This window comes from Hylobates moloch, unplaced genomic scaffold, assembly GCF_009828535.3.
Source record: "Hylobates moloch isolate HMO894 unplaced genomic scaffold, HMol_V3 SCAFFOLD_8, whole genome shotgun sequence".
Taxonomy (NCBI): Eukaryota; Metazoa; Chordata; class Mammalia; order Primates; family Hylobatidae; genus Hylobates; species Hylobates moloch.
The window spans coordinates 110,946,215-110,961,778 of NW_026652283.1; the positions used below are offsets into that span (position 1 = coordinate 110,946,215).

The window sequence follows — 15,564 nt, forward strand, 5'->3', positions numbered from 1 at the left end:
ATTGTGGTAGGTGCTTGACTCAGTCTTTGTGCTTTCTCCCTTTTAGAGATGATGAAGAGAAAAAAAAGTCTCCCTCAGAAAGTACTGAGGAGAAAGCTAATGGAACACATCCAAAGACCATCAGTCGTATTGGAAGTACTACTAACCCATTTTTGGACATTCCTCATGATCCAAATGCTGCTGTGTACAAAAGTGGATTCCTGGCTCGGAAAATTCACGCAGATATGGATGGAAAGAAGAGTAAGTATCATGTGTTGTCATTTTCTATTTCATTTGTTTTATCTTTATGCTCAAAATTTAAATGGAATTTATCTGAAAGTGAAGGATGAAAAAATTATGTTTATCTATAGACGTATTCTTGAAATTTGATAAAGCCTCTAACCCTAAATTAAAAATCCAGTGTGGCAACTGCTCTTCTTTAAGCAGAATTATAGAACTTTAGAAATGGAAAACTCCTTACAATTTATTCATTCTCTATCCATTCATTTATTTAGTCATGGCTTCAACAAATACTACTGGCTACCTACTGTGCCAGGCACCAGAAATAAGGTGGTGAGCAAGAGGGACAAGGTTGCTGTCTTCATGAAGTTTACATTTCTGGTGGTTGAGGGAAAGGTTGAATTTGCAATGCATAGAAAAAATTGATGGTGTAAGGTCCCAGAGACAAAGGATGGAGGGAGGGAATTCATATCCAGTGCACATGTGGAATAACTGGTCTTTGAGAAGGTGGACCAGTGAGATATACGAGAGCATAGTATAATTAGTTTTGGGAAGTTGAAGGAGCCCAATTGCATGGCTTTTGATTTTTCTGTGAAGTATGAGGCATGATTATCTTGATAAATGATGGTGTTTGGAGTTTGAGAAGTATAGAGCATGCTTATATAGTTAGAATAATCTTTGCAGAGTGAAATGGCAATTTGATATAGTTGAACAGAGTAAGATTAGGTGACATGTTTGCTCAGAATTATCTTTGGGGTGAAGAGATGGATAGTACCACTGTTTCTGTCTGTGGCTAGATACTGTTTCTTAATGTGTTAGCATATTCTATTAGCTTACATCAAGAGAAACATTGCAGTGGAGTGGCTTTGACATGGACTTAGCAATGCTGAACAAATTTCTTAATGTTCCCAAGTTCTTTAAGACTACATCCACCATATTTTCTGTGTACCTTATATGCTAGGTTACTAGACTACTTAATTTTATCTCACAACATTGTGTCAGAGCTCATACAGTTGTGACAGCACATCAATCCATCTTAGAAAAAGGACATACCTGAAGATGGATTGTCACCAGGACATACTCTCCGTTTCTATCTCTGCATGATTTTTTGTGTCAGCATTATTCTTCGGAATGAGGTCCTTTATACATGGTTATTAGCAGCGCTATAGATCATGTGCTTAATTTTGACACCAAAGAGGATTCTTCTTCTCCCCTAACTTCTAATTCAGTCTGTTCTAGGACAGGATTCTGACATGTAACACTGAGAGCATGGAATATTATGATTGACAGCCCCCACTTGCTTGAAATGACAAGAGGAATGAGATACTGGTCTCAGAGAATGGGAGTTCTTGGCACACAAAGCAATAGCTATCCATTTGTTTCTTTCCAGTGTGCACACACACACCATTCTTCATACGTTGAATAATGCTTTTGCCAAACATTGCAGTTTTCGTTTTACAACCACAAATATACCATCTCTCTATAACATGCCTGCCCAGCTGCAGCTTCTGTCTCCAAGGGTAAGGTTTGTTAATCGTGAATTCATTCCCCTCAGTCGGGTATGGATGGCACTTAAATCTATAGGCTAAGTGAAAAATAAGAAAATACTGTTGTCCCGTAATATCTGCAGGGGATTGATTCCAGGGCCTCTCACAGGTACCAAAATCTAAGGACACTCAAGTCCCTGATATAAAATGACATAGTATTTGCATATAACTGATGCATATCCTCCCATATACTTTAAACTATCTCTGGATTACTTATAATATCTAATACTGTGTAAATAGTTGTTATGTTGTATTCTTTGGGGAATAATGACAAGGAAAAAAGTCTCTACATATTCAATACAGACACAATTTTGGAGGGAATATTTTCCATCCACCGTTGGTTGAATCCACAGATGCAGAACCCACAGATAAGGAGGGTTGACTGTATCTGACATACCTCACATAAAGTACTAGAGAAAAAAAAAGAATAATTTCAATTCAAGAAAACTGAAAAAGGGGAAGTATAACAGCTGTTACTTATTCAGAGTATTTCCTACTTCCTGCTAGACAGGTATAGCAAAGTTAACCCATGTGAGCATCTTTTCATTGACTTATTTCCTAGCAATGGATTGACTTAATTGGTTAGTTTATTCCAAAGTCCCAGATTCTACTGATAAAATTTTCCTTGTGCACTGTTTTCCTGGACTCAGTGGCCCGGGAAACCTCCTCTACTGGAGGATTCTCCAGGTAGAAGCTCTTCTCCCTCAGCAGCCTAATACACATGAATATAGATACAGAACCTGAGGATTGCTTAGCAGTTGAGACATCACAGACACCTTGTACCAGGCTAGAAGTTTTCCTGCCAGTGTATCCCTTTGAAGCCTTAGTTAACTGTCTTGAGAATTTCTGGTTGGTCAAGGCAGTTTTAAGTGTCATGGGGCTTTCGTCTTTGTAGCAAGTTAGAAAGTTCTTCCTGTTTTCCAAAGGAACCTGCCTCTGCTTGTTTCTATCTCTGTTCCTGCCTCAGAACAAAATGGAAGACACATGGATAGGTTAAGACGTGCCCACCTCCAGGCTTCTTTCCTGTCAGTTGCTTCATCACGGGAGGACTTCTAACCTCTGTTTTTCCATGGGGCTATCAGGAGAAGCCTGAAAGTTTCAGCTGCCTTTAATTCCTCAGGCTCTTCTTAGATATCCCCATTTCAATTTCCCAAGGTTTCCAAATCACATTAATGTTAGCAGATAATTCAGCCTTACAATACAGAATGTGCATGATTTGTAATAATTTACAAAAACTAAAATTCACCAATTTAGAGTATATAGTTTGAGTTTTGAAAAATGTATATAGTTATATAACCATCAACACAATTAAGATAAATAACATTTCCATTACCCAAAAAAGTTTAATTGTACTTTTGGCAGTAATTGCTTCTCCTATTACTCCCATCCTGTGACAGTTATGACAGAAGATTATCTGTCTTTGGGCCCTATACTTTTGCCTTTTCTAAAATTGCAATAAATGGAATCATAGGACTGCTTTGTGTTTGGCTTCATTCACTTAGTGTTATTCTTTGCAGATTCGTGTATAGTGTTAGGTGTTATGTGAATTAATAGTTTCTCTCTTCTTATTGCTTAATAAGTATTCCATTATTTGGATATCTCACAGTTTATTGATTCAGCAGCTGAGCATTTGGGTTGTTTCCAGTTTTGAACTGTTATAAATAAAGCCCCTATGGACATTGACATACAAGTTTTTGCATGTATATATGTTTTCATTTCTTTTCAGAAGTTACCTAGGAGTAAAAGAGTAAGATTGCTGTACCGTTTGCTAAATGTATCTTTAACTTTATAAGAAATTTCTAAAGTTTCTATATCAATTTGCATCCCTTATACCTATATATATTATGTCTTCTTGATGATTTGACCCCTTTGTCATGAAATGGCGTTCCACACCCCTGGTTATATTCCTTATTTTGGAATCTACTTTGTCTAACATTAATATAGCCACTTTAGTTTCCTTTGTAGTTTTTGCATGCTATACAAATTTTGTTTCTAGCTTTTTATTGTTAATTTATGATTATGTCTTTAAAATTGCTTTCTATTATAGGAATATTGGTGGGTCTTGCTTTTTATTGCAAATCACAGTATCTCTCTTTTAATTAGAGTGCCTATACCATTTACATTTATAGTAGTTATTAGTATAGTTGACTTTAAATCTGCCACCTTACTGTTGGTTTCTTATTTATTCCATCTCTTCTTTTCCTTTTTTGTGTAGGATTATTTTTTGTGTGTGGTTCTGTTTTTTTGTCACTATTGACCTGTTTGCTGTACTTCTTTAATTATTTTTGTGTTTGCTGCAAGGTTTACAGTATACATCTTTAACTTGTCACAGCTCACCTTCAAATTGTACTGCTTCATTTGTAATTTGAGACCCTTATAGCGGGTTAATTCCCCTTATCTCTTACCAGGCTTTGTGATGTCCTATATTTTAATTCTATGTTCTAAAACTTAAAGTAGTTCATTGTTAATATTTTTGCTTTAAACAGAAACCTTTTTTTTACTTTTACCCCCACATACCTGCTGTCAGGAATTTTTCCCATGTTTTATCAGTGTGAAAATATCTTTATTTTCACCTTAATTTTAGGAATGTATGTTCACTGGGTATAGAATTCTTTGGCAAGTTGTTTTTCCTTTTAATACTTAAAGATGATGTTTCATTTTTCCCTGCCCTGCAGGATTTCAGACAAAAAAAGTCTGCTATCATTCTTGTCTTTGTTCCTCTGTATCCAAGATGGCTTTTTCTGCTACTATGAATGCTTTCAAGATTTTTCTATCTCTGATTTTCATCAATTTTATTATGTGATGCCTTGGTGTGATTTTCTTTATGTTTTCCTTATTTGGTGTTTGTTGGGGTTCTTGGATTCATAGATTCGTATTTTTTTCAGCCATTATTTCTTAAAGCCTCCACTCCTGTTATGGGACTTGTTTGCTATATGACACTCAGTGCTATCCCAAGGGTTTCCTGAAGCTCTTTCCAATATTTTTAACTCTTTGTAATTTCAGTACTTTATTTGATAATTTTTATTCTTCGTTTACTTCATTTTTCATTTCATAATCAGCATGTATATCTTTGAAGTTCTACTTGGGTCTATTTTATATCTTCCATTTCTCTCCTTATCAGGTTGATGTTTTTCTTCATGTCGTTGAATATATTTATTCTGTTTATAATTGCTTTTTTAAGATTCTTCTCTTTGATTCCCTTCCTTTCTGTCATTTCTAGAACTGTTGCATTATTTTTTTTTCTGCTGGCTTTAGTCAGCGTTTTTTTTTTTTTTTCTTTCCTTTTTCTTTCCATTCCTTGTAATTTTTGACTGCCAGACATTGTGAATTTTCCATTTTTCAGGTGCTACTTTTAGTTGTGTTCATCTAAAAAAACATTGGATATTCTTCTAGTGTGCAGGTAAGTAACTTGTAGATTAACTGAATTCTTTAGAGGCTTGCCTTTACCCTTTGTTCTGGTGGATCCAGAGCAGTCTTTATTCTGGGACTTATTTAAATATTTCCATTAATAAGGCATTCTTCTTCTTCTTCAGCCTCTTTCCAATGTGCCATGTATTACGAAGTCTATCTACTCTGGCTGATGTCTATCCACTCTTAGCCCTGTGTGAGCTTTTGAACTTGTTCATCCCACTACTTTATTTTTCTCATGCCTTGAGTTATTTCTTTTCACTTGTGCTAAGATTGATGCCACAGCCAAGATCAGAGTATCCTCTGCAGGTCTTCAGAACCATCTGTTTTTGTAACTCTCCCCTCTCTTTTATGCGACTCTATAAATTCTAGCCCTCTCAGCGTCACTAAACTTTCTTATGTCCTCACTCAGCATGACTCGCAGGCTCTGTTTAGGTACCCTCTTCCACTATTGGAACCGAGACGCTTTCTCTAAGCAGTATGCCAGTCTTAACTCATTTGTTTCTTTCTCTTCAGAATTATAATCCAATGTTTTCTGTTTGGAAATTTCTAAAAACTTTTGTTTCATATACATACATAGACTTTTTAAGTTATTATAGTAGGGCAGTTTCTATAGCAGTTACTGTTTCTTGGGCATAAGCAGGACTAAGCTGATTTATGATCCCTTTTGTTAAGAAACGTCTTTCCAGTTGCTTCTCGCTTTAAGACCTAATATTTACTGAACTATGAAATTAATAAGGAATTCTAAGCATTCAAGTAAAAGTAAACTGTTGAGTTATATATTTGGAGATGTAGAAAAGCTTTTGTTTCCTTCCCATCTAATCCTGTCTCCCCACCAACCTCATTTGTTGGATTTTCAATCATGTCTGGTTGAACAGGTTTATCTAAGTGTTTGGCTGCTGCTCCTTCTTGGAAATCTACCAGACTGCCTTAATTGTTTCTGGATGTTTCTGCCTTCTTCTTTTGAGAGATGGTCACTATAAACAAATTAGAGAAATGTTTTATAGTAAGGACTTACATAACCTGCTATGAAACAAATCACTTTTTATTTACACTACATAGAAAAAAAATGAAAACAACAGTGGAGCTTTCCTGGAATAGGAGCTCCAGATAATTCTGAGAATCCTGAATGCCGTTTTTTGGACACAAAAAGTAGATACTTATTTTCTAAATACTTACTTTGATTAAGCATGGTCACTGTAGGTAGACCTATATTACATTTGAATGTAAATGTAAACATGGCCAGGTGCTCTGAAGACAAATATTACAAAAAGTGTTTTATAAGTAAGGTTTGAATCAAAGCTGTATGGAAAGGTTTTTTTCTCTTAAATGCTGATACACTTGTCTCAAATGGACCATTTATTTTACTCAAGATTTGGTGTCTTTTTTTTTTTAATTAACTTTAAAGATTCAGTTTGTCAGACTGCATCCATATTTTTAAACCTCGGAGGTTTTCTTCATTTTTTGCCTTTTAAAGTTATGCTCAGTTCAGAAATTCTGCCTCCAGGAGACAAACTGTTGTACCTATCTTAGAAGTATATATTTTTACCAAGACCTATTAAATCTGACATTAAGGGAAAGCTTTGAAAAGTCAAATTTGGAAAACAAACTGCATCTTCTGGGTTTTGTCAGATACAATAAAAAACAAAATTCGATATAAGCTCTTAGTTTTCTCAATCTGATATAACATACTTGTGGAAGTCAAAAAAGAAACTGGAAACAACATACCCAAAATATAAATGATCTACACAATAACAATAGTGATAATTAAATGATTGCTAAATATTAGAGCTTTATCCTAAGCATTTCATGCATTAATACATTTAATCTTGGTCCTATAAAGCTTATACTATTATTGTCCTCATTTTATACATGAAGACACTGATCTTAAGCGTCTTAACCAAGGATGTAGTATAGAGTAGCAGTATATCTGGTGGAACAAAAATCTGATTATACCAAACTAATAGTAGCATATTGTTAAAAGCAATTCCGATGAGAAAATATGCTTATCAAATGTTTAAATTCTGCCTTTTTTGTGTAGTTGGGACAGTCTGTCACTGTGTAGCATGTATTTAGATAACTGGAGGTCTCAAGCTAGGGACAGTGAAGCCTGAACATTTCTTTTACTTGGCCAACACAGTACTGTTTAAACACTGAATTAATTGCCTGGATGTAGGCATTTTCTGGTTGACCATAGTTTTCACAGCCCCCTGTAGCCTTATACCAAACCTCCTCATACATTAATTAAGGGGGAGAAGTACAGTAGGGCCATGTTGACATTTTCCAAGATAACAAGACATAGATAGGATGATGGGTTGGAAAAGAGAACCCAGAAGCAGCAGTCTCCAGTGTTTAGAAAAACTGGATGGATGATATAGAAAGTAAGTCAGATAATCAGAAGCAAAAATGCTTCCATAATTTATGCTGAGTGTGTGTGTGTGTGTGTGTGTGTGTGTATTCCCCGCCTCAGTTCTAACACAAAAACCAGTTTCACCTAGATTAAAGATAAAAATTTGAGAAACAAGGTTCTAGGATTTTTAGAAGAACCTGTGGGACAATAACTTCATGACTTTTGGGTAGAAAATGAATTCTTAAGATTTACAAAAGCAGCTGGGTACAGTGGCTCACACCTGTAATCCCAGTACTTCGGGAATCCGAGACAGGAGGATCACTTGAGTCCAGGAATTCAAGACCAGCCTGGGCAACATAGCAAGACATCGTCTCTACATATATACAGGCATACGTATATACATACATATTTACAAAAACAGTAAAAAAAATGGATACATATAATTACACTAAAAGTAAAGACTTTATTTTAAAATTTTACTTAAAAGTGAAAGATAATTCACAGATTAAGATACTTGTAGCATATTACCAATAAAGGATTAGGATCCATGGTAATATTTATAAAGAAATTTTAAATTACTTAGAAAAAATACAACTCAGTAGAAAAATGGGCAAAAACTTGAAGAGGCCATGTTCAGAAAATGAAACTGAGATGATCAATACATATATGAAGACATATTCAACCTTATTGATAATCAAGGATATTCATTAAACATATAATGAAATGTCATTTCACATGTTACCTTGACGAAAATTAAAAGAATACCAAGTGTTGGCAAGGATTTGGAGCAGTGGGTTGTCTTCTACCCTGCGAAAGTATTAGTGGTATCATTTGTACTTTGGAAAGCAGTTGGCAGTAATAAAGTTGGAAATGTTTATTCTTATATCTCAGTTAATTAGTCATAAGTGTGTATACACCAATGAAAACTCTTAGTGTTACAGAAGTCATGTTTATAGCAACATTATAATAGCTCAAAATTTAAAAACTTAAATGTCCATTAATAAGAGATTGAATGGATTTTGTATATCCATATAATTGAAAAGGAAGGAACAAGAGTTCCACGTATCAACATGGAGGAATCTCACCAGTGGTAATGTTGAATGAAAAAAAGCGGCTTGCAGAAGAATCTGCATGTAAGATAACACTTGAAAGCATGCAAAACAATACTATTTTTAGTGAGAATACATTCATATATTGAAATCATTTAACGTAGAATGATTGTTACTTCTGGAAAGGAGAATAACAGGCCGTCACTGACAAGTACCCAGTGGTTTTGCTGTATTGATAATATATATTTTTTACATTTGGTAGTAGTACATGTATACCTACTTTATTACTCTTGATAACCTTTTGAAGTCTTACATGTTTTACCTTTTTTTTTTTTTTTTTGAGTTGGAGTCTTGCTCAGTAACCAAGGCTGGAGTACAGTGGTACATGCAATTGTAGCCCACTGCAGACTCAGACATCTGGGCTCAGGTAGTCTTCCCACCTCAACCACCCAGGTAGCTGGGACTACAGGCATATACCACCGTGTCCAGCTAATTTTTTTTCCTTTTCCTTTTTTTTCTTTTTTTTTTTTTTTTTTTTTTGTGGAGACGGGGGTCTCACTATATTGCCCAGACTGGTCTTGAACTCTTGGCCTCAAGCAGTCCTCCTGCCTTGGCTTCCCAGAGCGCTGGGATTACAGGCATAAGCCACTGCTCCTGGCCTATAAATAAAATTTTCAAAACTCAATAGAACATCTGATTGCATGGAAAATTTAGAAACATGTAAGGATGTTTTAAAATCTGCACAGGAAAAATTACAATTAGAAAACTCAATAAACAAAAATCCGTAGGAAGAGAAAACGTTGACCAGACACAGTGGCTCACGCCTGTAATCCCAGCACTTTGGAAGGCCAAGGCAGGAGGACCATTTGAGCCTAGGAGTTCAAGACCAGCCTGGACCATATGGTTGTAGCCGTCTCTACAAAAAGATTTTTTGAATGAAAATTGAAAAGAAAAAATGACTTTGTGATCGCCATCGTTATAGCATAATTAATAATTTAAAATCCTATCATAGTAGTAGAATTTTGGTTACTCACATTTAGATATGTGAAAGATTTAATTGTGGTACACATTAAAATATAAATATTGTGCAACTTGATCCTGTAAGAGTACAGATGATAGAAGGTAGGAAGTAAAACTGGATAGAACTAAGAGGGAGCAAGGAGAAAGATCTGTTAAGCTCCTCTTACAGAGAGGAAGTCAGAAGATTCTGCCTGTACTGGAGAAAGAAGAAATATTGTCAGTCATTATTTGTCAAATTAATACCTAAGAAAGTGGCAACTATGTGAGATGAAAGGTATGTCAGTTAGCTGCATTGTAATTATTTCACCATTCATATATAAAAACATCAAATTGTACACTTATGTACAATTTTTATTGGTCAATAACACCTTACTAAAGCTGGGGAAAAAAATATTCACTAAAATAATAATAATGTTATGCTCCGTAAAACTACAGAGGTAGTCAATACAGATACAAATAAAAGCTATGTAAGTATATTGGAATGATGTAATGTCATAGTTAAGTTTGTTAAATTCTCATCTAGCACAGCACAAAACTGAGAGTGTGTTTACAACCTATTATGACACAGTGGTAGAAGCACATTGTTTAGGGATATAATGACACTTAGCGACTGGGAGAAGTAATTTGTTTCAAAAGGTTTTTTTGTAAAATGGGAACAGAGGAGCTGGGAAGAAATGAATCAAAAGAGGCTAATTGTGTGAACATATCACTTTAATAATTTTAAAATATTTTAATCACATTCTTTTGTAGATTCTTTAGTCGTTGTACAGCCCTGAGATTAGTTCTGAATTTGAAATATTAAAATATTCATCACTTTTTAAGGAGGTGAGAACTATGTGTGGTTCATCTTTTCAATCTCATTGTAAACACTGTGGATATAAGGAGTGGTGTGGAGCACCTTGACGAGGTTGGAGAGGTTCACTCACTTTAGAGGGATTTACACACCTGCCTCTCATCAAAAGTTTAGAAAATTTAGTCCCACATGTCAAATTTGAGAAAGTAGATGTTATTCTGAGTCATCCATACTGAAAATAGTTTATAATGGTAATGCAGGCAGAATTCTTTGCTATTGTGTAACATTGGGAACAGCGACACTATAATTAAGAGATAATAAAAGTGGAATTTTTTTTTCCCAAAAGACAGTTGTCTCCTCCTGTTAGAGAAAGACTCTTTAAGTACAGGCAAAGCCAAGCAATTATTTTAAAACTAGGCTAAGGTTTTCCCTTCCCTTGGCACTTGGCTGTTCTCTGGCAGCAGGGTGTGTAACGGAGCAGTTTAAGATGTTAATACAAGGCCGAACAGCAGCACTGTGAGGGCAGCCATGTGAACGCACAGGAGCACCTTGTCACGTGACACTCTAGTTTTAATGGAATATTGGCTGTTTTAGATAGGAAATACGCCATTCGCAATTCAAAGTTTAGACTAAAAGATTAAGTTCTAGGTTTTTGCATTCCGTAATGATGGCTCATGTCTTTAAAATCCATGCTTTCTGGCAGTAAAGTTGGTTGAAGGAGGTCCTCCATTATTCTTGTCAGGAGCAATACTCTTTTTTCTGAGACGGTGTCTCACTCTGTTGCCAAGGCTGGAGTGCAGTGGCACTATCTCAGCTCACTGCAACCTCTGTTTCCCGGGTTCAAGCAATTCTCCTACTGTGGTCTCCTGAGTAACAGGGACTACAGGTGTGTGCCACCACGTCTGGCTAATTTTTGTATTTTTAGTAGAGAAGGGGTTTTGCTATGTTGGCCAGGCTGGTCTCAAATTCCTGACCTCAGGTAATCTGCCCTTCTCATCCTTCCAGAGTGCTGGGATTGTAGGAGTGAGCCACCGCACTGGGCTGGAAGCAATACTCTTGACTAGGAACAATGGAATATAAACTGCCAATCTTACAGCACCAAAAAATCTGTGTTCAGAATCTCTGAAGTATTTTTCTGAAAGAGGAATCTACGGTTTTCACTATGCATGTGATTTTTAGAGGTTATTCTGTTTTCACTGCTGACTTGTTCTGTTTACCATTTCAGTTTAATTAACATTTAAGAGAAAGAAGAAAATAATTCTTGCATCCCTGTTGTGGTAATTTAATGCAGTGTGTCAAATTCTTTAATAATCTGATGAAAATTTGAAATTAAAAATACTGCACTAGTTTCCTAAAGGAATTAATCATGGGGATAAGAATATATATGCAAAAGATGTTATCACTAATGTTAATGGAAATATCAACCTCTGCAAAATGTTTTCTCTTTTTTTCTTTTGTTGAGACAGGGCCTTGCTCTGTCACCCAGGCCGTGGTACAGTGGTGTCATCTGGGCTCACTGCAACCTCCGCCTCCCAGGCTCAAGCAGTGCCCCCCACCTCAGCCTACTGAGTAGCTGGGACCACAGGAATGTGCTATCACGCCCCACTAGTTTTTTATTTTTTATAGAGATAGGGTTGCACCATGTTGCCCAGGCTGGCCTCAAACTACTGGGCTCAAGTGATCCATCCGGCTTGGCCTCCCAAAGTGCTGGGATTACAGGTGTAAGCCACCATGCCTGGCCCTCCAAACTCCATAAAATATCTTAAAGAGGCTTATTCTGAGCCAATGTGAGTGACCACAGCCTGGGAAAAAAAAAAACACAAACCCAAGAACCCTTCAGTAAGTAGACCCGAGACAGTCAGGTTGCAGTTTGGTTTTATACATTTTAGGGAGACGAGTTACAGGCAAAGACATAAATCAGTACATGAAAGGTATCCATTGGTTCAGCCCCAAAAGGTGAGCATCTTGAAATGGGGGCTTACAAGTCATAGGTGGGTTTTAGGGATAGTTGAGTTATTGGTTGAGAGAGTTAAGCTATTGTCTGAAGACTTGAAGAGTAGACAGGAATGCTTGAGTTTAGGAGGCTCTGGGAGCCACGGCCCTTATAACATAGAAGCAGCCTCATGGCTGGCAGCCCTCCGAGAAACAGACAATAAATGTCTCTTTTCAGACTTTTGAGGTGTTGGACTCTTAGCTAATCTCTCCAACATCTGGGAAAGGCCTAGAAAGGGAAGGCCTGGCTTCATCAATGGCGATTCTCCAAAGATGTAAATTTCCCCCACAAAGGACGGCTTTGAAGGGTCTTTCAAAATAGGTCAAAGAAATTTATTTTGGGGTAAAATATTTAGATTGCTTTCAGGGTCTGCTGTCATGTGATGCTATACCAGAGTCAGTTTGGGGAGTAAGCCACATTATACTAGGTTAATAAAAATCCATTTAATGAAATTTTATGATTAGGGTGTGACTTCACCTTTGCCTCACATGGCCACATGGCCTTAGGACTTTTTTTTTTTTTTTTTTTTTTGAGGTGGAGTTTCACTCTTGTTGCCCAGGCTGGAGTGCAGTGGCGCGATCTCGGCTCACTGCATCCTCTGCCTCCCGGGTTCAAGCCATTCTCTTGCCTCAGCCTCCCAAGTAGCTGGGATTACAGGCACGCACCACCACGCCTGGCTAATTTTGTATTTTTAGTAGAGACAGGTCAGACCACGTTGGTCAGGCTGGTCTCAAACTCCTTATCTCAGGTGATGCACTCACCTCAGCCTCCCAAAATGCTGGGATTACAGGCGTGAGCCACCATACCCCTATGGCCTTAGGTCTTGTTTATAATCTGGTATCTTATTGCCACACAGAGTCTGTTTTGATCAGTCTTTTGATCTCCATTTTAACCGTAATGCTGGTCAGTCAGGCCTGAACTTGAAAAGGAAGTGGATGTAAGGAGGTGCATCTGACCTCTTGTCCCATCATGGCAGGAATTCAGTTTTTTAGGTTTCTTTTGGCCAAGAGGGGGTCCATTCAGTTGGTTGGAGGGCTTAGGATTTTTTGTTTGTTTACACTAGGTAGACTTAAGAATTTGAGCTTTGAAACAAGATAGGTCATTGATTTATTTTTTAAAAAACACTTTGAGCTCAAGCAGTATGCCAGTAATACTCTTGGTGAGGCAGAGTGGAGATAGAGGGTATGCCTGAATAGTTGTCACTCGGCTGAGAACTGAATTACAAAAGGAAGTTCCATGCTATCTTTGGACACAAAGGTCATGGATAAGCGTATTCCACCACAGCCTGAGCAACATAGTAGGACCCCGTCTCTGCAAAATAAAAGAATAAAAAGTTAGCCAAACATGGTAGCATACACCCTGAGACCCAGCTACTCGGAGGGCTAAGGTGGGAGGATTGCTTGAGCCCAGGAGGTTAAGTCTGCGGTGAACCATGATTGCACCACTGCACTCCATCTTAAAAAATAGAGAAGAAAAGAATATTCCATTAGAAACAAAAAATGCAAAAACCTTAAGGTGAGAGCAATGAAATGTGGCTAATACCTGTTATGGTGTGTAGTACACTGCCTGATACATAGAAGGAATCCAGTTGTTAGTTACAAAATAACATCATTTTAGAAACAGTTTAATGGCCAATAAAATGTTTAATAAGTAAAATATGATAGCAACAGCAATACAATTTCATCATTTGCCATCATTTTTTAAAATGATATTGTTGACAAAAAAAAAGCCAAAGTCTGTAAAATATTTGAAGAGGCTTATTCTGAGCCAGATACAAGTGACCATGGCCCATGATGTAGCCTCAGGATGACCTGAGAACATGTGCCCAAGGTGGATGGGTTATAACCTGTCAGTATACATTTTTGGGAGACCAAAGTTACAGGCAAAGACTTAAATCAACACATATAAGGCATACACTGATTGCTTTAGCCCAGAAGGGTGGGACACCTGGAAGCGGGGGCTTCCAGGTCATAGATGAATCTAAAGATTTCCTGATTGTCAGTTGGTTGAAAGAGTTAAGCTTTACCTGAAGAGTTATAGTCAGCATAAATAAATATTTAAGTTGAGGGGGCGGTGGGGTGGAAGCCAAAGTTCTTGTTATATAGATGAAGTCTTTAAATAATAGACTTCAGAGAGAATAGATGTCAAATGTCTCTTATTGGACCTTGAAAGATATCAGACTCTCCAGAAAAGATTTAGCGAGGGAGGGAGATTTCTGTATAGAATGCAGATTTCCCCCACTAGAGACAGTTTTGCAGAACCATTTCAAAATATGTCAAAGAAAATGCATTTTGGGGTAAAATACTTTGATTTCCCTTAGGACCTCTATCCATCATGTGATGCTATACTAGAGTCGGGTTGAAATTGGTATCTTATTGCTACTAAGAGTCTGTTTTGTCAGTCTCAGGATCTCCATTTTAGCGTTAGTGCTGGTCAGTTGTGCCTAAACTCCAAAGGGAGGAGGGCATAATGAAGCAAGTCCAACACCCCCTTTCTGTTATGTCCTAAACTGGTTTTTCAAGTTCCTTTGGAATCCCCTTCACCAAGAGTAGGGTTCATTCAGGCAGTTGGGGGCTTAGAATTTTATTATGCGCTTACAATGTATGATATATAAATAGAAGAGTTTTGTTTGTTTGTTTTTGAGATGGAGTTTCGCTCTTGTCACCCAGGCTGGAATGCAATGGTGCAATGTCGGCTCACTGCAACTTCCGCCTCCCAAGTTCAAGCAATTCACCTTCCCCAGCCTCCCAAGTAGCTGGGATTATAGGCACCCACCATCATGACCAGCTAATTTTGGAATTTTTTATAGAGATAGGGTTTTGTTTTGTTTTGTTTTGTTTTTTTTGAGACGAAGTCTCGCTGTCGCCCAGGCTGGAGTGCAGTGGCGCGATTTCAGCTCACTGCAGGCTCCACCCCGTGGGGTTCACGCCATTCTCCTGCCTCAGCCTCCCAAGTAGCTGGGACTACAGGCGCCCGCCACCTCGCCCAGCTAATTTTTTGTGTTTTAGTAGAGACAGGGTTTCACGGTGTTAGCCAGGTTGGTCTCGAACCCCTGACCTCAAGTGGTTCACCCACCTCAGCCTCCCAAAGTGCTGGGATTACAGGCATGAGTGACCATGCTCGGCCAGTAGAACAGTTTAAAATTAATAGATATAATATCTCAGTTTGTTTTGCATCTGTGTACA

At 37.5% G+C, this 15,564-nt stretch overlaps 1 protein-coding gene across 11 annotated transcripts in view; it reads left to right on the forward strand.

Annotated features, from left to right (window-relative positions):
* PSD3 (pleckstrin and Sec7 domain containing 3) overlaps positions 1-15,564 on the forward strand; it is a 575,483-nt gene that overhangs the window by 474,806 nt on the left and 85,113 nt on the right. For all 11 annotated transcript variants that reach the window (XM_058443514.1, XM_058443503.1, XM_058443504.1 and 8 more), the window contains one exon: positions 47-240. In XM_058443514.1, coding sequence (XP_058299497.1) covers positions 47-240 — 194 coding nt within the window. The remainder of the gene's footprint in view (positions 1-46; positions 241-15,564) is intronic.